The sequence below is a fragment of the Medicago truncatula genome, chromosome 8, assembly GCF_003473485.1.
Source record: "Medicago truncatula cultivar Jemalong A17 chromosome 8, MtrunA17r5.0-ANR, whole genome shotgun sequence".
Lineage (NCBI taxonomy): Eukaryota > Viridiplantae > Streptophyta > Magnoliopsida > Fabales > Fabaceae > Medicago > Medicago truncatula.
In genome coordinates this window covers 45,733,023-45,755,267 of record NC_053049.1, presented here as the reverse complement: position 1 = coordinate 45,755,267, position 22,245 = coordinate 45,733,023, and the positions used below count along the sequence as shown (strand labels likewise).

At 34.0% G+C, this 22,245-nt stretch overlaps 2 protein-coding genes across 2 annotated transcripts; both read left to right on the top strand.

The window, feature by feature from the left end:
• Positions 1 to 1,870: 1,870 nt before the first annotated feature.
• Positions 1,871 to 9,029, top strand: LOC25502131 (potassium transporter 3). Its single transcript, XM_013591684.3, has 9 exons — positions 1,871 to 2,118; positions 3,088 to 3,331; positions 3,436 to 3,684; positions 3,824 to 3,874; positions 4,361 to 4,621; positions 4,703 to 4,755; positions 5,473 to 5,587; positions 6,611 to 6,865; positions 7,350 to 9,029. Exons 1-9 carry the CDS (start codon positions 2,071 to 2,073, stop codon positions 8,450 to 8,452), a joined length of 2,379 nt encoding a protein of 792 aa, XP_013447138.1. The 5' UTR covers positions 1,871 to 2,070; the 3' UTR covers positions 8,453 to 9,029.
• Positions 9,030 to 9,826: 797 nt separating this feature from the next.
• Positions 9,827 to 14,247, top strand: LOC25502130 (uncharacterized). Its single transcript, XM_013591683.3, has 4 exons — positions 9,827 to 10,386; positions 10,942 to 11,097; positions 13,108 to 13,179; positions 13,367 to 14,247. Exons 1-4 carry the CDS (start codon positions 10,252 to 10,254, stop codon positions 14,033 to 14,035), a joined length of 1,032 nt encoding a protein of 343 aa, XP_013447137.1. The 5' UTR covers positions 9,827 to 10,251; the 3' UTR covers positions 14,036 to 14,247.
• Positions 14,248 to 22,245: the final 7,998 nt, after the last annotated feature.

Below are 22,245 nucleotides of genomic sequence, written 5' to 3'. Positions count from 1 at the left end.
ATCACGCAGTCCAGCACGTTTGAGCATTTGCCATGAGAGTGTCGTTTTCGGAACGGTGAAAAGGTGCGCCGAGCTGTTAGCCACTGCGACAGTGGCACTGTTAGATTCGTTTGTCAAAAGTAAACAAATACTATCAAAGTGGGAAATCCCTGTGCTTATGCATATTCAGCGTCAACAATATCATTATGATTTATGCACCTCATATAATAAATTCCATGTATGCTTCTGCATCTTGATAAAGACATAGGTATGATTAATGACGTTATTTATATGAAAGGGAAATGATATTATAAACGTGTTCCGTCAGCATAATTCATCGGTACCAACATTGTAATATGTAGAAAATTCTCCATTTAATTATTTTAGCTAAAATTACATTTTTAGCCCCTTAACTTAATTTCAGGTAACAGTTTGGTCCTTTATCTTTTTTTCATTTTAATTTGGTCATTTTTGTCCATTTTTATATACATTTTCAAGTTTCAAATCTAATATTCTTATGCAAACATAGACGAGAATCATAGATTTGAAGATTGAAAGACCATAAGAAAATAAAATCATGAATTAAAAATTCATATGAAAATGGACAAAAATGACCAAATTAAAATGAAAAAAAGATAAAGAACCAAACTGTTATCTGAAATTAAGTTAAGAGACTAAAAGTGTAATTTTGCCATTATTTTAAAAGGTGAAATTCTAACAAGGAAACTGTTTTCGAAAAAAAGTTTATCAAGCCAACAAATAAAGCTATCCAGATGTATTAAATGGGTATTAGTCACTTTGGTCCTTGTATGATGAGTAGTCATAAATTTCAAAATACCCCTGATTGCGCACTTTGATCCTTAACGCTAAAATAATCTCTCAATATTCACAATACCTTTATTTTATATAGGGTTATAAAGATTGATATGACAATAAATAAGTATATAAAAGGACTGAAATGATATTATTAATAAAACATTTTAATATCGTAGACTATTTTGACTAACGAAGTGCATAACAAAAGATTATTTTAAAATTTCAATACATTAAAGAATTATTATGATTATTCGTTATACATTTACTTACCAAAATATTATTACCCAAAACAAATCTACACAAAATAAATAAAAAATAAACATGCAACAAAACCCCCAAGATTTGGATCAAGTCTTAAATAGACCGTAGTGGTGATCATATTATTTGTAAGAAAATTATCCAATTTTTCATTAAACAAACTTTTCTAAAAAATAGTATATTTTTTTTTTAAGTAGTTTAGCGGTTAGAATTCATTTTTTTTTTTCATCCCCGTGAGCATAACTCAGTTGGTAGGGATATTGTATATTATATGCAGGGGCCGGGGTTCGAACCCCGGATACTCCACTTCTCCACATTATAATGTGTGAGCTCCAGCCACTAGGTTACTTGACAAAAAAAAAATAATAAGAATTCATCTTTTTCAATGTGAATAAGTAGGGTGTCCGGAGTTCGAATTCCGACCCCTGCCAACTATGCTATGGTCAGAGGGACTTTATTACTACCTCCGTCTCTAATTATAGGGCCATTTTGAAAATATAACATGAATTAAGATAGTGAATATTTGTATTAAATATGTTTGCAATTAGTATTGTTTTTACAATTTTATCCTTTAAGAGAGATGTTTGATTTATTTATGTTTTCAACATGTTATTTATTGCTGATTAAAGAAAAAGATGTATAATAAACAGGGGCATGTATGTAAAGATATAATTAATGTAGTTGAAAATAACAAAGAAATTTTATAAAAAGGGACAACAAAATTTTTAAAAAGGTTTTATAATTAGGGACGGAGGTAATATTATTTTTGACAATAAAATACAATGTATTGTTGAATTTCATTTCATTTGTAAAAAAAATAAAAATTGTGAGAATTTGTAACAGCATTTTACAAAGGCGTTGCAATTGGAGAAGAAACAGTGGATTACTCCTTTTTGAAATGAAACGAGCACGACGATGTTAAACTGATTCATTTCAACGCGCGCTCTCTCTCTCTCTCTCTCCCTCTCTCTGAAACCCCCCCCCAAAAAAAAACAATTGCTCTGTTTTGGCTTCGCTATGAGCTCAAGCGATGGGAATAGACAACGAGGTTCATCATCCACAACGGTACGTTCTTCTTTTTCTCACATAATTCAAACCCTAACATAACCATATAGATTCTTTTTCTCCTTTCTAGATTTCGATTTTTACTGCTTTGATTGAAAACCTTATCATTGAATCAATCAATGTTTAACACAGTAACTATCGATTAAGTATCATTTTCTTTAATTTTTGCGCAATTACTGAAATGGAATTAAGATCCGTTGTTTATTTCAAACTCGATCCTCGGCGTAAACATGGATCACTTGAATGAAAATTTGCAATGCGAAGATCATATGCTTTGTAAGTTGAAATTTGAATAAATATAAATGAAAAATGAGCAACCTATTGAAGTTCTATGCATGTAGAGGGAAAAAAAGGAAGCATTTGAATACCTCTGTAGTCTATCTTTGTGGTATTCTTGTGTGTTTAGTTTCACAGTGACAAAAATTGGTTATGAATGATTCGATTATGTAAAATTGATTGACTAAAAGTGAGCCAAATGTAAAATGATTTATGTTTTGGTACATTCATCTGAACGTGAGTTGAACAAGGTTAATACAATGTTATCAATTGCTGATCACGGAAAATAGAGGTTTGTTCAAGTTTCACAATGCAACACTGTAGACTTGATTTCACAATATTTTTTTTTTACTAAGTAGTGTATTGCGGAACAATAGGTTTTGTTCAAAATCTGCTATGCAATAGCACTATAGCATCAAGTTAACAACATTGCACCAAAAATCATTTGTTGAATCCAAAGTTAAAAATTCTAGCTTTAAGACTCTGGAGGCAAAATCAATTCTACTTGAAACCATCCAAACAAGTCAAAATCAATTTTATACCTCTAGAATCAATTTTGGCTCCTACACAAATGGAACCAAACATACACTTCGTGCTTTACTTTAGTTGTTTATATGCCTTTTTCCTCTTTCCCCTGAAGTTTGTTTCATTTATGTAAGTGTACTATAATGTATGATTTCTTTCTATTGACAGGTGGAGCGTAAATCTCAATGTAAAACACTTTTCTTTTTGACATACCAGAGTTTGGGTTTTCTGTTTGGTGACATCAGCCTCTCCCCTCTTTACGTCTATCAAAGTATATTTTCTGGAAGACTGAAACATGTTCAAAATGAGGATGCAATATTTGGCTCATTTTCTTTGATTTTTTGGACTCTCTCACTTATTTCTCTGTTGAAATATGCTGTTTTCATGTTGAGTGCAGATGATAACGGCGAAGGTAAGGATTATTATTCTGTGAGTTTTGATCCCCCCTGTCCCCTCCCCTTTCAAAGATCTTTCCTCTTATTAGACTTAGTAGTGCTAAGCATTCAACTTGTGCAGGGGGAACTGTTGCTTTGTATTCACACCTTTGCAGAAATGCAAAATTTTGCTTGCTTCCTAATCATCAAGCATCTGATGAGGAGTTATCTACATATCGCAAACCTGGTTACTCAAATAGAAATATACCACCATCATCTTTGAAAAGATTCATTGAAAAACATAAGAACACAAAAATTGTTTTGCTTATTTTTGTTTTACTTGGTGCTTGCATGATAATTTGTGTTGGTGCACTCATGCCTGCTATTTCAGGTAAGGCACATCTTTTTCTCTTCACAAACTTGTCAGTTTTGTCTGGTAGAAACTTATATGGTTGATATTTTACTTTATAATTTGTTTACCACGTATTAGCTCTATCAGTATCTCTATTGATCAGAATTTTGTTTTGCAGTTCTTTCATCTGTTGAAGGGTTGAAAATCGAAGCGAAGATTAAAAATAATAGTAAGTAGAAAAAATGCTATTCTTCCATCGAACAATTTCCAGTGTTCAAAGCTTAAATAAGCAAAACAGAATAAATATCAACGAAGACTAAAGAAAAGGAGATACCTTAGGTCTTAAGATAATATAATGGAATGTAATTCCAGAAAATGCAACGTTGTATGACTTTTGTTACGATCTATAACCTATAATATTTCTCCTCTTATACCCCAAGCTCACTGTCTGGTGCATGGATTGATTCAAAGAAAATATCTCAATAGTTTATTGGGTAGGTTCTGCTTTGTGACTTGAACTTGAAGAGTTGTTTCCAAAAAGTTCAATAAAGCTTTCTTTCCAGTATTCTTCAGTATAAACGAAATCACTAGGATGTTGATTCTGAAATTTGACACACTAAATTTCCCCCCATAGTTTTTGACGTTTCATACATATATATGTAAAATGCACTATAGGTAGTTTTCCATTAAAATTTACGCTTATATCACTATGCAGGCATGGTTCCTCTTATTTCTTGTGTTCTACTGGTTGGACTCTTTGTTCTGCAACACCGTGGCTCCCACACGGTTGCCTTCATGTTTCCTCCTATAATCATCCTATGGCTACTGTCCATTTTCATGATTGGCATTTACAATGTCATCAAGTGGAATCCAAGAATATATCAGGCCTTTTCTCCATATTATATATACAAATTCTTTTGCGTTACAGGAAAAGATGGTTGGATTAATCTTGGAGGGGTATTTTTGTGTGTTACAGGTCTGTGTCTCTTTTAAATTTCATCTTCTGCTTGAGTGTTATTCTTACCATATACATTATGTTTTTCTTGCATAACTTCAGGGACTGAAGCTATGTTTACCGACCTTGGTTACTACAAACAAGTGCCTGTAAGGGTAGGTGCAGTTAATAAGTATTAAGTAGGATTTCAATTTCATTTTAACGGGGATGTTCAGTTCATGAATGTGTAGCCTACAAATTGATACCCAAGATTGATTAACATTATTTGACTGCAGGGTTTCTTTTAGGGTGATGAAAATTTCCTTTTGTCTGTGACTTGGTGTTTATACCTAGTTATGATATACTTTTTAGACTTGACATGTTAGATGTGTCTGTTATATGTGAAAGAATTAAATTGCGGTTTGAAACTATGAAGGAACTGGGACTTAAGATGGGAAGTTACCACAGATAAGTAAACTAATATTAGCAGAATAGCAGTTGATTCAGTGATACATACTAATTTGTATTACACACTATATATTAGTAATTAAGTACCATAGAAGTAAAGCCCTTATTTTAGAGTACATGTCTATACAAATCACAAGCACTACAAGAAAATCACTACAAGAAAAGCAACAGTGAGACTGTCGGTAGTTGATTCAGAAAGCAATTATTGATTTGTTGTCAACAATTCTCAGGCTAAAGCGGAATATGTGAAATCAAATGTTGAGTTGACTTACCAGTTTAAGAAAGTGCCGTATATAATTCACCTTCATCCATGATCTTTGCATATAATCGTGATTCCTCATTTTAATTAGAATGCCTTATCTTTTACATTAAATTTGAACAATGACCGTCTTAACTCCTAGTATTGTATCCTTGTTACCTTGCAGGTTGCATTTTCTTGTGTCGTTTACCCGTGTCTAATTCTTCAGTACATGGGGCAGGCTGCTTTTCTATCAAAGAATTTATCGGCGGTACCTATAAGCTTTTATGCTTCTATTCCAGGTCAGCTAATGTAAATACTATGATTAAAAATGGTCTGATAGGTCATGTTGATTTCTTAAAGACACGGAACAACGTTGTTTGCATTTGGAAAAATCAACATTGAATGCTCTTGTGTGGATCTTCTGTGTTGTAACTTGGCCAATTTGAATGCTTCAGATGTCTCTGGAATTTTTGAGTGGGAGAGTATTGAACCTAGTGATAATTTTAGATTTTTCAAAGCATCCTATATTCTCTATCCTATTAATACTGAATTTGAAGGATTAGCGTTCGACTCACCGAATCCCAATTTTATAGTTACAAACTGATGCCGGCATTGAACGCTATTACATTCAAGTTTTGGCAATGCTCAGCCAATTTATATGGGAGAGATTTGATAGATAATTTTAACCATTAATATTTTCTTATCTAATAGGATTGTTTCAGTGGCGAATTATATTTGGGATGGATGTATTACTATTACTGCTTTTTTCTTTTCTTCATAGCATGTTATTTTTACCGAGACATAACCTTTTTGCATTCTTATACCCTTATACATTAAGTCAGTTTCTAGTACATATTCTAACAATTCTATCAATTATTATAATTATATTACGAAGTCCTGTTTTGAACAGTTGATATCTATCATTTATTGGTTAAGGTTTTATTATTGGTGCAACACTTAGAATATGAATGATGTAAATTTCTTGGACAGATGATATGAGAGATCCGGACTTCTCCCATCGTTTTCCACTCAATACAAATTGAGCCCCCTCTAATCCCCCTTCATTTTATAGCTTATGCTCCCTCTCTGTAGCTAATATCCAAGTAACTAGTTTAACTCACTCTTCAACTAACTAACCTATCAATTTTTGTGTGCTAGATGCTATATGCCATCAGTGGAATAACATAACCTGTTAGCATTTTTGTCACTACTATGCAAGAAATATAACTCTAGTAATAAATAAAGCTAAATAGTTCAGTTGACAACAACGTCCTGCAATATGTTTTCAATGTGAATGCAGTGATGTTTTTGTCATTTTGTAGATGTCCTCTTTTGGCCGGTATTTGTGGGGGCTTCTTTGGCAGCAATAGTTGCAAGTCAAGCTGTCATCTCTTCGACATTCTCAATTGTTCAACAATGTCATGCATTTGAATGTTTCCCTCGTATTAAAGCAGTACATTCCAGAAGGTGGCTCAATGGTCAGATATTTATACCAGAGCTAAACTGGGTTCTTATGATAATCAGCCTGGCTGTGACGGTTGGGTTTGGAGACACAAGTCATATAGGATATGCATATGGTAAGCTGTTGTTACAATGGTATTTCAAATGCCTATTAAGAGTTCATGGGTCTTCATTCTTTTGTTTTATCTTTTTGGCTATTTAGTTTTATTAGTTTTTTACAACAACTGCATTCTTTTATATATTATGTGATTTTGAAATATGATCAAGTCTTCATCCACTGATGAGATAGTACTAAAATTATTAGAAATCAGAATTAGCATAATGCCATAATTTTGAAAGAGTTTACTGATAAAAGGTGCCTATAGAGTTCAAACTCTTTGAACGATGTGAGCAGAACATTTTGGATGTTACTCATGCTAGCATAAAAGAGATACACCAACAGTGGATGAAAATTAAATTCTTTTAAATAGCTGATTATGTATGTAGATTGTAGATGGTCCAATGATCATGGTAGATTTTTTTCTTCTAATTTCCGGATCACTTTATCACTTCACTATCATATTTCAGCTAATGATTGCTAATGGCATCATCTAATTGCAGGGATTTCATGTCTGATTGTGGCGTTTGTGACCACATGGTTGACTTCACTCGTCATCAACCTTGTATGGCATCAAAGTCTTGTAGTCTCTATGGCATTTCTCTTATTCTTTGGTTCGATAGAGGCCCTCTTTCTTTCATCTTATTGCATGAAAATCCCAAAAGGTGGATGGGTTCCAATTGTGCTCTCTGTAGCCTTCATGGTTGTTATGTATGTGTGGCATTATGGTTCTAAAAAAAAGTATTTCTTTGATATGCATAACAAAGCTTCAATGAGGGAGATCCTTACATTGGGTCCTAGTCTTGGGATTGTTAGGGTTCCAGGAATGGGCCTTATCTATACTGAATTGGCTACTGGAGTCCCTGCCAGTTTCACTCATTTCTTGACAAATCTACCAGCTTTCTACCAGGTTGTTGTTTTTGTTTGTGTTAAGACTGTGCCTGTGCCTTCTGTGCCCCATGCAGAACGCTATCTCATTGGCCGAATTGGTCCAAAATCCTATCGGTTGTATCGATGCATTGTTCGAAATGGTTACAAAGATGCTTATAGCCATGAAATTGATTTTGAAAATGAACTGGTGATGAGCATAGCAGAGTTCATTCAATTGGAAGCTGAAGGTTGTTCTGGAAACCTAGATGGTTCTGCGGATGGCCGTATGGCGGTCGTTAGGACGTCTGGGAAATTTGGAACAAGATTGCGAATGTCAGAATCTTATGGTGTTGAAGAAGGCGACAGTAGTAATATTCCTGGTGCTTTGACTGTTGCTAGCAGTAAATCTCCCACATTGAAGAAGCTGCAGGCCACATATGAGCAAGAATTACCTGAACTCAACACTAGACGGCGGATTAGATTTGAGGTTCTAAATACAATATATAGAGATCCCCGTGTTAAGGAAGAGCTCATGGAACTTGTGGAAGCCAAACGTGCTGGAGCAGCATATGTAATAGGTCATTCTCATGTAAAGGCCAAGTGGAACTCTTCGTTTGTGAAGAAGTTTGCTGTAAACCTCTACTCTTTTCTTCGAAAAAATTGTCGCTCTCCTTCTGTTGGACTAAATATTCCCCAGACTTGTCTGATTAAGGTAGGAATGAATTACCATGTGTAGCATTTAGATGCTGAAAATATCGTGACTGGGGATGTGATGTATGCAAGCGAGAAAAAATGCTACCTGGGCTTACACAATCAGATAGATTATGCTACTTTGGTATATTCAACTGATATGGATCTCATTCGAGAATGTCCTCTTGGCATGTTGGAAGAAAAAGAGCTGCATCTAAATTGCCAAGATTTTTTTTTGACTTTATGATGGCGCTGACAAGTTATGTGAATTACTAATTTGTTGGATTAGAAGTTATATTGGGGATCCTTTACCTGTTATTTGTTTGAGCTTCCCAAATTACACTTAGAGTCACGCCTGTCTTAAGTCTAGTTTTGTTAAAATATTTTGCATCTAGCGCTGCGTTTGTACTTGTACGGAAATTTCTTTGCCATTTTTGTAATCGTCCTCAGCATCAGCAAAACAAGGAAATGATCTTTACTCAGAAAGAATGGAAATTATACATGAATATAGACCTGTCATTTGTCCCAGCAGCATCTAGATGGTGGATTTGAATTTTTGTTCTATTGATTTATTTATGTTGCCAACTTTAAAATTCATCTTTTATTTATTCTGTACTCTCAAACATTCTATTCTATTGTTTTAGCTGGACTTTATGGGATCAGTTCCACAAAATATAGAGCTTTTTTAGTGATTAGACTGAACATCTTAAATATAGAGCAACACTTGACCAAAAAAATAATAATAACACATATCAACGTCCTTACAACTATTGATTGAGTTGAACTTAAAAACACATACTCTCATTCCGTAAATAGAAGTTAGTATATGTCAAATTTTTGTTAAAAAAGAAAAGAAAAGAGTGGTCTTTAAATCTAAATTTTTTAGTTTGGTAGTAATTCTTCAAAATCTTGTACGGTAGTAATAGTTTTATTTTTCTAATAGAAAATCTTACAAAATGCTTACCTCCAAATGCTCTAATCCTTTTTTTTTTTTTTTTTTTTTTTCCGTATAAAGAGAAATTATTTAGTTTATTATTATAGAAAAAATGAAATTATTGAATTGATACGCATTCGAATTTCTTATTATATAATTTTTAGTGGATTATTTCTTATTGTATTTTAATCAAACCATTTTTTTTTTGTGGTGTCTGAGGTTCGAACCCCAGGCCTATATATATTATGCGTTGCCCTTACCAATTGAGTTAAATTTACGGGACATTTTAATCAAACCATATGTAATCAATTTATCAATTTCTAATATTATTTTTTTAGTAGAATATAATATAATTTTTTCCTCAAAAAAAATAGTTTTTGAATTATCTTTTTTAATCATTTTCGCGTTAAATATAAATAGTTTTGGGTAGATTTATTTATAGTAGTGTATAAAATAATTGAGGTGATAAATTGGTTTGCGGTGATGGAATGGAATCATTTACCTACCCCCCCAAGTTAGATGCTTTTACACAATTCAACAGCACCCTACCCCTAACCCTTGGGATTTGGCCAATTGTCTTGTTCAGGTTCAGGATATATCAATCAAATCAACCAAATAGAGTGAATGTACGTCCTAGTTTTTCCTTTCCTTTTCCAAAACCTATCCTGTTTTTTCTGGGTTAGAAATCGAAACACAAAATCCCAATATAACAGGACAAAACTAGGTATTTTATTTGATTTATAAATAAATAATTTACTAATTAGTTTTCTAGTACAGTATTTTAGAAAAAGATGCAAAGATAGTGTATGGAAAAAAGTAGAAGCAGAAGAAGTAGAAGAATAGCATCATCTTCAAATCCTTGATGTAATCAGTGATTATAGAGAGGGTTATAGTTAATCATCGATTCATAAATGTTGTTTACTTCATCTTCTTCTCATTCTCTCTTTGCTCGTCCAATTAAGCCTTTTTCTCGTCCCCCGACACTTCGTCCTTTTCCTACCACCTCTTTTCGGATCCCCAATTCTCGTTTCAATCCTTCAAACAACGTAAGTACGCTTTTTATGTATTCTGCAACTACTTCCAACAACTTTTTTATTTTTTATGTTTTTTTATTTGTGTTATGGAGGATTGCTTTTTAATTTCTACTATATTTTTAATAGAATTGCTGGCTGAGTAAAATGAAATGGGTTGAATAAAGTTCTTAAATTTATAAAGTTTAAGTTCTTTATTAATTTACTAGTGTTATTATAGCTGAAACTGCTGTGGCATCTTAGTATTTTTAGATTACTTTTGGCACTGTTTAGATAAACAACTTAATTAGCAGTTTACAACATAAGCGCTTATTATAAGCTACTCCATTTCCGTAACAAAAGATATAAATAGAGTCAATCTGTCTTCGTATTAGCTGGAAGTTATTTGCTTAGGTTATCCTAGAGAGCTTATGGAAATAAGCTGAAAACAACTTTTGAACATGTCATAAGCTGTTTTCGTAGTTTCTCCCAAACTGTTTCACAAATGCTTATCCTGGTAGATAAACACTTTCATAAGTATGTGTTTAAGTGATTGTGCTCAACATTTTTGCTTTGGTGTTTTGATTGCAGAAATTGAGTATTCTGTGCTTTAGGCATGAAGAGGATAATTCTTCAGAAACGCCCAAACCAGATTTTATAGATCACTGTTTTCATGAGGAATTGGTGCAATCCGAATCAAGGGACCCTAATGTTGTCAAAAGAGACTGGAAGTCAATCGTTCCTAAGGTCGTACGTCTTTTGTTTACATAAAAAAAACTAATGGTTTTCTGTTTTATATGCGGATGGCAATTTAAATATTTGTTATCAATGGATAGGTGCTCTTCTGAATAAAATTGAAACATGCATATTTCTGTCCCTGCCGTCAGTTTTGATGGTGATGAAATTCAAAGCAAGACTCACTAATCTATAATGGTTTTGCATTGCTTTTCGTTTCTTCATTACTGACAAATAAATTTAGGATGGTGAGCTATGTAGTTACCTGATAATGTCAGCTGTATAGTCAAATAACATAATATCAAAAGAAACACTTCTCTATAATTAGGTATTTGTAGTATAGGAAGTCCGTGAACATATTTTATCAATCAATGTGCGACTGCAGTCAATCATAGGAAGTGCTGGATATTGGATTCTCTAGGGAACAATATACTGACTGAATATCCACATGTATTTTGAACTTCTGAATCGATGGATCAGGAAAGAAACGAGAATGTGGTTTCCTTTGTCATGTCAGATGTTTGATTGTAACTGTACGTGCTTAAAAGTAAATATATGTTTGTATTTGGGCATTGAAGAATTATTGGAATAAAATGAGCATCAGTGCATGTAGATTTTGCCATTCCCAATTGGTCATTTCTTTTATTATACTTATTTAGTTCAATGTTCTTTTGATGTAGGATTGAAGTGGGATTTGAGATATAGGATACTCAGATGGATTAATGATATAATATAGATGGATTGAATCCAGATTATAGACTAATTGAAGGTTCAATGGATGTATGTGAGGGTTAGAGTGACTTGCAAATGATAATAGGGGGTCTTAGGGTCAGATTGATGACTGTTTGGGTGTTGAGAACGGTACCTGCATTATCAGAATTTTGATTTTGATTTTAGGACAAATCAAAGATGAGCAGAAAAGAAGCCTAGGCATTGCCACAGATTTTGGTTACATCATCACACAACCAAGATGAATGCGATTTTCTGTATACATGCAAGTGATCATTCTATTTAAAAAAGCATTGCAGCTGTTAAAATTGACTTACTGTAACTTTTCCTTCAAGATATAGAAATAAACCGAAATCCCATAGTGTCTTCTATTACTAAACCCACAAGGTAGACATGGATATTAAGGTAGTGTTTGGATTTGTTAATGGTTAGTAGAATGAAGTGGAACTGGATGGATGTAATAGAATGGAGTGAATAAAAATTGTTTGGTTTTTTTAGATTGGAGTGAATAAAAATTGTTTCCATTACATATCTCCAATTGAGAAGAAAAATAGGGGTATTGGGTGAAATGCGATCCATCGAGTTTCATTTGATATATTCTTATTTTCATAATCCAAACAATGAATTGAGCATCATTGCTTTCCATTTCCTTCTATCAATTCAAACATAGGCTAAAACAATTTCAGTAGCAGGTATCATTGCCACAATACAACCCCAAGACTTGGGAATGTAAAAATTCAATAGATAAAATCTTTAGTTTGCTGTTAGTTAGAGAATTGGGGAGCTCTCGGACCATCCCTAAGAGTGTATGTGTCACCGTTAATCGAGACCCCTCAACAAAGGATTCCTATTTCTGTTTTAGGGTGAATTATCCTTTCTTGTCAATTACCAGCTGGTCCTATCAAATTCGTATATTGCCTCAAGGACTGAAACATAAGAAATAATTATCCCTAAATGACTACTCTTGTTATGTTATTACATGAAGTAATTGACTTTGTAATAGATTTGAAACTGAAACAAAATATTTAGATGATTTGATCTTCAAATTACGCATTATTAAATTTACTGTACCTGCATCATCTTCCTTCTCAGTTAAAAATATATCAACTTTTAGAATTTATTTGCATCGCTTTGTCAATGGTTGATGGAGCGGTATTATTAATGTCATATCGTTAATGTCATATACTTTAATGTTTTTCTTGTACGAGAGCCGACCCCGCTTAGTGGGGTAAGGCTTGGTTGTTGTTGTTTTTCTTGTACGAGTCTGTTTACCCAAAGGCTCGTTCTTTGCAGGCTGCAAATGAAGTATTCAATGGGATTGGTTATCGATGGGTTGTACCATGGAGTGCAACGACCATATTAAAAGTAAGCGTTTCTCTAAAGTTTCATCAAAGTATAAATACGTAAAGTTTCGCTTTTGTTTAACAATTCATCGTAGTTATAATTTAGGGTACATGTGGTATGCGTGGAATGTATCCCAATTGAGCAGAGTTGAAATCCTGAACAATAAACGCTCAACCTGAGGCTGTAATTCGTGCAATCTTTGATGCAGGTTATGCTTCTTTGGACATCGGCCTTTTGGTTTATAGGATCTTGGATGATTCCTTTTGCAGCCCATATAACTGGCTTTAGCAAGGATTCTTTGACATTTAGAGGGCAGGCCCTATTTAGCCTCGTCACTGATGTAACTGAAGGACTAGCTGGAATTGCAATTCTTGTTCGTTGTCTTTCACGATTCCGTCCCCTTCCACCCGACTGGTTCAAGTTTAGCCCGGAAGGAAAATGGCATTTTGATGTTGTCATGGGTTGTCTCATGTTTCCTCTTGTCAATCGGCTCTCTCAGTTCAACCTTGACCTACTACCTATCCTGCCATCGACACAGGTCACCCTTTCAAGTGTTGAACAATCAATAAAAGCAAGGGATCCTGTGGCAATGTTGCTGTATGCAATTGTAGTATCAGTCTGCGCTCCTGTGTGGGAGGAAATAGTTTTCCGTGGTTTTCTACTCCCGTCACTTACCAAATACATGCCTGTGTGGTGTGCAATACTGGTAAGTTCAGTTGCGTTTGCGCTTGCACATTTTAACATACAGAGGATGCTGCCGCTTATATTTCTTGGGATGGTAATGGGTGTGATATTTACACGGTCAAGGAATTTATTGCCATCAATGTTGTTGCATAGTCTTTGGAATGGGTTTGTCTTTTTAGATTTGATGAAATAGCTTCTTTAAACTTATGATGATTCTTTAGTAAGCAGGTAGTAGCCTATTTTTGTAGATAGCAATGCTTTGGATCAGCATCTTCAGTAGCAAATTCATGCTAGAACAGTACCTAATTGTTAAGGTACAATGACCAAACCAAGTGTATTTGTAATGGATTCTTACAACTGTATATTATTATTATATATCATGGACCTACTTTGTCTGTATCTGATGAATATGCGGTATTATTTGATAGGTATAATTGAAACTATCCATTTAGAGCCACTATTTTCTTTCCTATTGATAAAGGGACAAAAAAGTTTATTGAAAATATCGTATATTTAATGATGGAGATAATATATCCTGTCAAAAAAAGATGGAGATAATATAATTTAGTGAGAAACTTTATAACAATCGAAGTAACAATTTTAGCAGTTTTTTAAATTACGATTGGGATTGGAGAATCAGGAAATTCTGGTTTAAAAAATCACACACTGACATTTTGTATCAAGATCATACACTGACATATGTATCACAGGAATCTGTTTTGTGCAGTATTAATAATTTTTTTTAGTGGTGGCAAGGGTTTGAACCCCAGACCTTACATATATTATGCATTGTTCATACCAATTGAGTTAAGCCCACGAGTCATATCTTTACGATCGATTTTTTTTATATAAATAGTTACGGTATACTAAATCTTTTTACCCTTGTTTTTCTGGTAAATCTGGTAAATCAAGACGTACATACTAAATCTTCAAAGTACCTTAAATTTAGTTAGGCTTAATAGCAGTTTTAGCCCCCTAAGTTTCAAAAAGTTGCGATTTTAGCCTCCTAAGAAAAAAAACTACAAAACCGCCCCTTAAGTTTTGCCCCTGTGACAGTTTTGGCCTACAATTTTGACTCGGTCAACGCACACGTGGACGCCATGTGTGTATTTTTAATAAAAAACATTAATAAATAATAATAATATTTTTAAATAATTAAAAAATTAAAAAATCTTTTTTTTATTAAAAAAATAATTTTTAAATAATTAAAAAATATATTTTTTAATTACAAAAATAAATAAAAAATACAAGTGTGCGTTGACCGAGTCAAAATTGGCTTAGGGGGCCAAAACTGCCACATGGGCAAAACTTAGCGGGTGGTTTTGTAGTTTTTTTCTTAGGGAGCCAAAAAAGCAACTTTGCATTGAAAAATATAACAATTTAAATTTTAAGAATATGAATACACGATTTTTTATGCGTATATTTCTATAATGAATTCCTTAACATGTGCCGTTGAGAGCACAAGTTAGCATTTACCTATGTTTTTCATTCAATAGTCTAACCTTCAACCAAATGAATAAGAAACCTAAATATCTACCAATTGTATTTGACATGTTTTTAGTTTTTGAAAAAGAGGATTCTTGCATATGTGGAGATAAACTCTACGTATACCTTGAACGGTTCATTTGTTTTTGAAGAAAAATAAGTGAGGTGATCAGAATGGCAATTACAACCATGTGGTGACAAAACTTCATTCAAGTTCTACAACAATGTATTCACTTTGAAACCACTTGATCGACTTGCATGCCCATGATTTCCAAATTCTAATAGATTATATGATATGAAAAGCTTTTAAATGGGAATTGTGAAGTTGCAAACAGAAGATGTCAGATAGTAATCTTCAAAGCAAAAAATTGTGACCTTTCAGCTTTGGTATGGGATCAAACCAAAGTGCTACTAAGGAATCTGTTGTCTAGTATTTGGCGTGGCCATCCCGTGCAGTTGCAGAGTTGCAGCCAATAATTTTGCTGCAGCATTCCATGTCACGTGCTATGCAAGTAGGATTCTGACGTAAGTTGTATTTGTGTTTGTGCCACTTGCATGTATTTTAGACTTTAGTATAGGAAACTGTGCCTGTATAGCTGCTAACTTTACAAGTTACAATGCTTTATTTTCTTTCCAATGGGTATAGTTTGATACATTTTCTTCCAACTTGCCAATTGGGCCACAGACGACACAATTCTGCTCTCCACCCAGCACCTCGCACCCTGCAACCGTTCTAAATTTACTCTTGCGCTAGTTAATTAACACAAATGAAAAACTATGTGTTAATTAACTAATGCTGCGCAAGTTAAGATGTGCAAGTGTAAATCACTCTGTGAGACTGCGTCAATTAAGTTGCGCAAGTGTAAAACAATGCGTGAGTTAACTCACGCATAGTGTTAACTCACGCTCTACTGATATATCAGTACAACAATAAATGTTTGAACCGACTTATGCCAATTTAATAAGATTATTGGATAATACGACACAATCGATCAAAATTACACAAAAACATCGTTTTTTTTTTCACAATCACATAATCACACATAACGATTTAAATGGTCCAAATTACACAAATTCGTCGGTAATGACTCGTAATCACTTAAACACACTTAATGACACGTAAACGATCCAAATTACACAAATTTATCCATAAATTTCTAAAATTATATAATCTCACATAAACAGTCAAACTTACCCTTAAATGATTTGGGATGAGGATTTTGACCCAAAAAATCGCACTTTTTGGGTTTTTGAAGGTGGAGGGAAAGAAAATGGTGCTTGAAGTTTGGATCGATGGATTTTGTACGAAAACAGTAACACTGCGTCACTTAACATGCGCTGTGTGAGTTAAGTTGCGCATCGTTACTTAAGGTGCACAAGGATAAATTTGGAACGGCTGCAGGACGCGAGTAAAATGTGCAGGGTGGAGAGCAGGATTCTTTTGGTTTCCACTGCTCTAGTCTTTCCATCCCTCTGTTGACAATCCAAGATTTTATTGTCCCATGAATCAATCTACTACCATATAAAGAGGGTTGGATTAAGAAATTTCGACTAGTGGGAGTAATATTTTTTTTATAAATAAAGAGAGTGGACATGCATCAAGAGGCAACATCGATATCCCAACTAGATTGGCACCCCGAGAAACTTTCATCCTATGCCGCTAAACTCTAAAATATTATTAAAAAAAGGAAAAATAAATATAAAGGAGAGGAGACTATACTAAAACCCTCCAAAGAGAAAACAGAAAGCAAGAAAAAAGAAAACAACATAAAAAAACACCCTACAACTGGTGGGAGTAATATTGTATACAATAAGTACATATATAAAAAATACATTAATGGGTTAGTGGTATAGCATAAAATTGAGTGAAATGAAATGAGATAAAATCCAATTTTTAAAAGAGGAGTAATATTTGAACAAACAATTTGGCTGACAACTTAAGTGACAATCATAATTTGCAAAGATAAAGTACATATTTGCACGGAAACCAAAGCAATAGAGAGATAAAGCAAAATGATGTGAGTATGAGAGAGAAAGTTGTCACAAAAGTTGTCAATAAATGAATGTTCAAATATCATTTCTCTTTCTAAAATTGACTATCTTATTACATCTTATTTTATTTCATTCCACTATATACCACCAATTCATATGAAATGTATATCATACGAGATAACCAGACAATCAAAGTTTTGAGTATTATAACTTTAATTGTCCAAGTACACTATTTTTAATCGTAAAAAGCTCACACAGTTGTTACCTACTTTAGTGTCAGAGTCTTTGCAGGTACATCACCCTCTTTCATGGAGCAGTTAATCAATCGCTGTTACCTTTAACAATCCAACCAACTCTCAGACCGTCAATCTTAGACCCGATCAGAATTATTGGTGTTGTCAATTGGGAACATACTTAACGATCTCACCACTCTTTTGTTCCAAGGTTAATGGCCCACACTAGAAAACGTGTGGTAAGTATCGTAATTAGTATTCCATAACTCCAACAAGTTGAAAACATTGTAGTGTTGTCATCATCTCCAGAGGATGCAAAATATCAGCTTTAGAATCGAGAGACATCTCATCGAAACGAAGAGATAACTTATTATACCCTTCGAAGGTGGATAAGAGACCAACAACCTCCTCCAGAACCTATTGAAGTTCGTTCAGCAGTAGTCCCAACACCCAAGTCATTGTAGAGCAAGGTGAGCGCCTATCACATGTTGAGAATGTACGATACGAACTCTCGTTGGTCCTAGATGACAATCTTGGTTGTCAACATGCAATCATTTGCCCATAAGAGATGTCATTCTCCATCTGTTGAGGTTCATCGTTCCAGATCCACATTATTGCCACCTGTAACGCCCTCTTTGAATTATTTGTTTTATTTTATTGAGTTTAGAGTCTTTTTGAATAACTTATTTGATTTATGATGATGTGTGTTATTTTTGTGTTATATGTTGGTGTTTTAGTAGCATATTATATTATAATATATATTATTTGGTGTAGAGATATTATGTTATTTGTTAGTATAATATATATGTTATTTGGTGTAGAAATATATTTGTTATTTGGTGTAGAAGTATTATATATATATATATATATAGTAAAATAGAATATTGAGACTTTGGGGGCTGATTTGGGAATTTAGAAGAGTTTAAGAGAATAAGTGGAGTTAAGAGAAAATAGGTAGGTTAAGGTTATAAAAAGAGAAAAGTGAGAAGTCAGAATAGTTTTTCACGTACAACCAGTTTTTGGAGAAAAAGAGAGAAAACCTAGAGAAGAGGAGGAACGAGAAGAGAACCTTGCAATCGATTTCTTAAGGTAAGGGTGAGACTAACTTTGCAATTCTATTAAGTATGTGAATCAATGGTTAGGTTTAACATGAAGAAGAATGAGTTTTAGAGAAATCGAAAAGTAGGTTAAAATTGAAGAACTAATGATTAAACGGTGGAAGCTTGTTAGATTGATGTAGAAATTGTTCCTAGACCTTAGATAATGATTATGATGAATTCTGAAATCAAGGTTAGGCTTAAAACCATGAGAATTAGTGATTTTTGTGAAAAACTGCACTTATGCCTGTAGCGACATTCATCGCTCGCCACCCGAGCTATGATCCTCGCCACGGCGAGGGATGAACTTCATCGCTCGCCTCGCGAGTTGCACGTCGCAGCTCGCCATAGCGAACAGATGAACTCGCCTAGCGAGCTTGACCAGAGAGCTTGCAGGATTCCGTGATTTTGACTTTTGAGTTGACCCTTAGATGCTTTTGAGTGCCTGAACATGTCTAATAATGATTATGAAAGAATGTAGAATGAGATTGAACCTGGAAAGATTTTAGAATGAAACTTTGGGAATCTGACCTGAACTCGCCATGGCGAGCAGAGGCTCTCGCCTCGCGAGTGACCTAGTTACAGAATGCTTGTTTAGGATTTTGCGATCTTTGCCGCACGAGTCGTTGAGAGTTGAACCTTGGGGTAGTTATGAATATTATATATAATATTAATGATGATCTGTGAAACTGATTTATGATGATTTGATGTTGTTATATTGTGATATAATTGTATATGCATTACTTGAATTATATGTGAATAATTGAGACGTTGTTGACTTGCATTTGATATTATTATGTCATGCTGTTTTTGTATACTACTGTGTTGCTGTTGTTATTCAACTAAGCTGCATGAGTCGGTCTAAGTTGATTAAGATGATGAAGTTCCAAATTATTGGATTATATAAGAGGTTGTCAATTTAAGATGTTTAAGAGGTCGAGTCCATGCATTAGCATTCATTGTTGGGGGCTTGATGCCCTGGAGTCTTTGCTCAATTAAGTTGAGGGCTTGATGCCCTGGGAGCCTATTTATGCTCAAATAAGTTGAGGGCTTGATGCCATGGGAGCCTATTTATGCTCAAATACGTTGGGGGCTTGATGCCCTGGATTGGTACCACATGCATATAAGAGGTCTAAGTTGCATAGTCAAGTTGGAGTCGCATTTGTCGAGTCAATGATGTTTAAGTTGCCAAGTTGTTGAAGCTGTGATTCTTTACATGAACTATTAAAGATGTGATATATGATATATTATTGTCTATGATGAACATTATGACGATTTTAGGTTGTTAAATATAATTGTTGAATTATATGCTTAATATTATTGTTTTGTGAAATCTCACCCCTTCTGCTTGGAAATGTTGCTCTTCGTATGAGTAACTTGCAGGTGATCGAGAGTAGGTTGCTGGTGTTGCTGTCGTGAGTGACTTATTCCTCACTAAGTCTTAGGATGCTCTGATACGTAACGGGATGAGATCTTTTGTGGCTATTTTCTATTCCTTTACGTATTGCTTATGTTTTGACATGACTATGATTTAATTTGAATATTTTAAGAGATGTTTTAATGAGACCTGCATGCCAAGACTTATCTATGTTGATGGATTTAATTCGCTACAAAGTTTGAATTAATATGTTGATGATTTTTGGAAAGATAATTAGTTAATTATCTCATTTATGATTTTTAAGAAGTGTAGCATTCCGTTATGTGTTGAATACTCTGATAATTGTTATGAAATTTTTATGTTGGGAAAACGGGGTGTTACACCACCCATCTAGGCCTTTTAGGCCCAAATCTCAAAGACGTGGGGTAATGTCCACCCCCGATCACCAACAAGGATTTGAAGATCCTCTATCAGATCCGTGAGAAAAAGTGACCATAATGGTAGGGGTTGTGGAGGCTCCCCACCATCCCTGAGGAGGATGTAGTATAAGGTCATGGAAGCAATTCCTAGTCATCCTAACATTAATGCTACCATCGATCTTCCTAGTCAGAGAGGTCCTAGTTTGAGTACAAACCTCCACCCCCAGTCGCCATCTCAATGCCTTCACTAGCAGGATAAATGAATGTCTTGTCTTGAGTACTCTTCATAAACGATTACTATTGGATTCATATGACATGACTTCCGATTCGGACGACCACATCAAGACAATGGATGTAGTCATTTCCTTTTGAGAGGTCACAAGACAGATTAAGCGCAAAATGCCTATTTGACCTTGAAAAAAGTTGTATAGCTTGATTTAAGGGTTTGATACGGTATCCATCAAGTCATGGATCAAACTTTGTCACTACTTTATCGCTTCCCAAAGACAACTAAAGTTGGTGGAAAACAATATGGCTATACGCCAAAAGAAGGATGAACATTTTTGGGAATACATAGAGATGTTCAACAAAGAAACAATCCTAATAAAGGATGTCGATGACAAGATGAAGTGGTGCCTACTAAAACAAGGGTTACTTCGAGGGACGAATTTTGTCGTGAGTATTGGATTTGAGGCACTAAGGAACTTAAACCACTTGCAGGAAAAGGCTAAGAAGTAAATTCAGTATTAAAAAATTATGGATGTAAGAAGGGCCATAAACGACAACAACGATAATTAAGTCATAGGTTGAGTAGTGATGCAATGGAAAACACAAGAAAGATAAGGACAATCGAGTACCACCCTCACAGTACCAAGAATACACACCCATAAACACTCCTAGAAAGTGTATTATCAGAGAATGCGCCAACGCAAAGTTTAGAGATGAAAGGTTCGAATTGCCTAAGAAGGTCCGAGATTGACCTAAGTTGGACAAGTCAAAGTTATGTATGTTCAACCGAAGCTACGATCATAACACTGAGGATTTCGTTCATCTGACAGATATATCGAAAATAGGAAGCTTATAAAGTATGCGATCGTAAAAAGAAAGAATTAGGGTCATAAACCTAGATAAAAAATTTCCCCTCTTAAAAGGAGGACTGCAAACACCAACATAGCCAATTTTTGTGATACTATTTGAAAAAAGCTTACGAAAACAATTTAGCACGATTTTCATAAGCTTTTTTCAATTTATTTTTGTAAGTTTTTCAATATAACTTGTAAAAACAAATTATATAGCATATACAAAAATAGCTTTTGCAAACTTATATATAAACAATCATCATGATTAACGCTTATACTATAAATTGTAAATAAGTTGCTTATACAAGCCCTTTATCCTTTTATTTTCCTCCTTAATTAATTGATGAAAAAAATTAAACAATGTTAGAACTTAAGTCCATTTTTATTAGAACATTGTTTGACTATGTACATGTACACATATATTTGCATTTTCTTAAATGCTTGTTTTATGATTCATAACTTGAAATTCACTTTGTATGAGTGTAACAAATTTTCTTATTTGAGAAGTAGTTATAACGAATTTTGAAAAAGTTATGAATTTGAGAATAGTATGAGGATAAAAATGAAACAATAAGCACATAAAAAAAACAGAGGTACGGGACATGTAACTATCTTATGACCTTTTACCTAACTAAGGATAAACCAAAAGTAGAGTGGATAATAAAGAAGAATAAAAAAATGAAAACTGTAAAACCGACAAAGTAGCCGTCAAAAGAAGTG

What these genes read in the sequence shown, in the direction of transcription:
- LOC25502131 (XM_013591684.3), top strand. Translation starts at nt 2,071, where the DNA reads ATGAGCTCAAGCGATGGGAATAGACAACGAGGTTCATCATCCACAACG. An exon ending in AGCGAAGATTAAAAATAATA is followed by an intron (nt 3,875 to 4,360) that starts GTAAGTAGAAAA and finishes ATCACTATGCAG; the next exon opens with GCATGGTTCCTCTTATTTCT. An exon ending in ACAAACAAGTGCCTGTAAGG is followed by an intron (nt 4,756 to 5,472) that starts GTAGGTGCAGTT and finishes GTTACCTTGCAG; the next exon opens with GTTGCATTTTCTTGTGTCGT.
- LOC25502130 (XM_013591683.3), top strand. Translation starts at nt 10,252, where the DNA reads ATGTTGTTTACTTCATCTTCTTCTCATTCTCTCTTTGCTCGTCCAATT. An exon ending in GTTTCAATCCTTCAAACAAC is followed by an intron (nt 10,387 to 10,941) that starts GTAAGTACGCTT and finishes TTTTGATTGCAG; the next exon opens with AAATTGAGTATTCTGTGCTT. An exon ending in GGAAGTCAATCGTTCCTAAG is followed by an intron (nt 11,098 to 13,107) that starts GTCGTACGTCTT and finishes CGTTCTTTGCAG; the next exon opens with GCTGCAAATGAAGTATTCAA.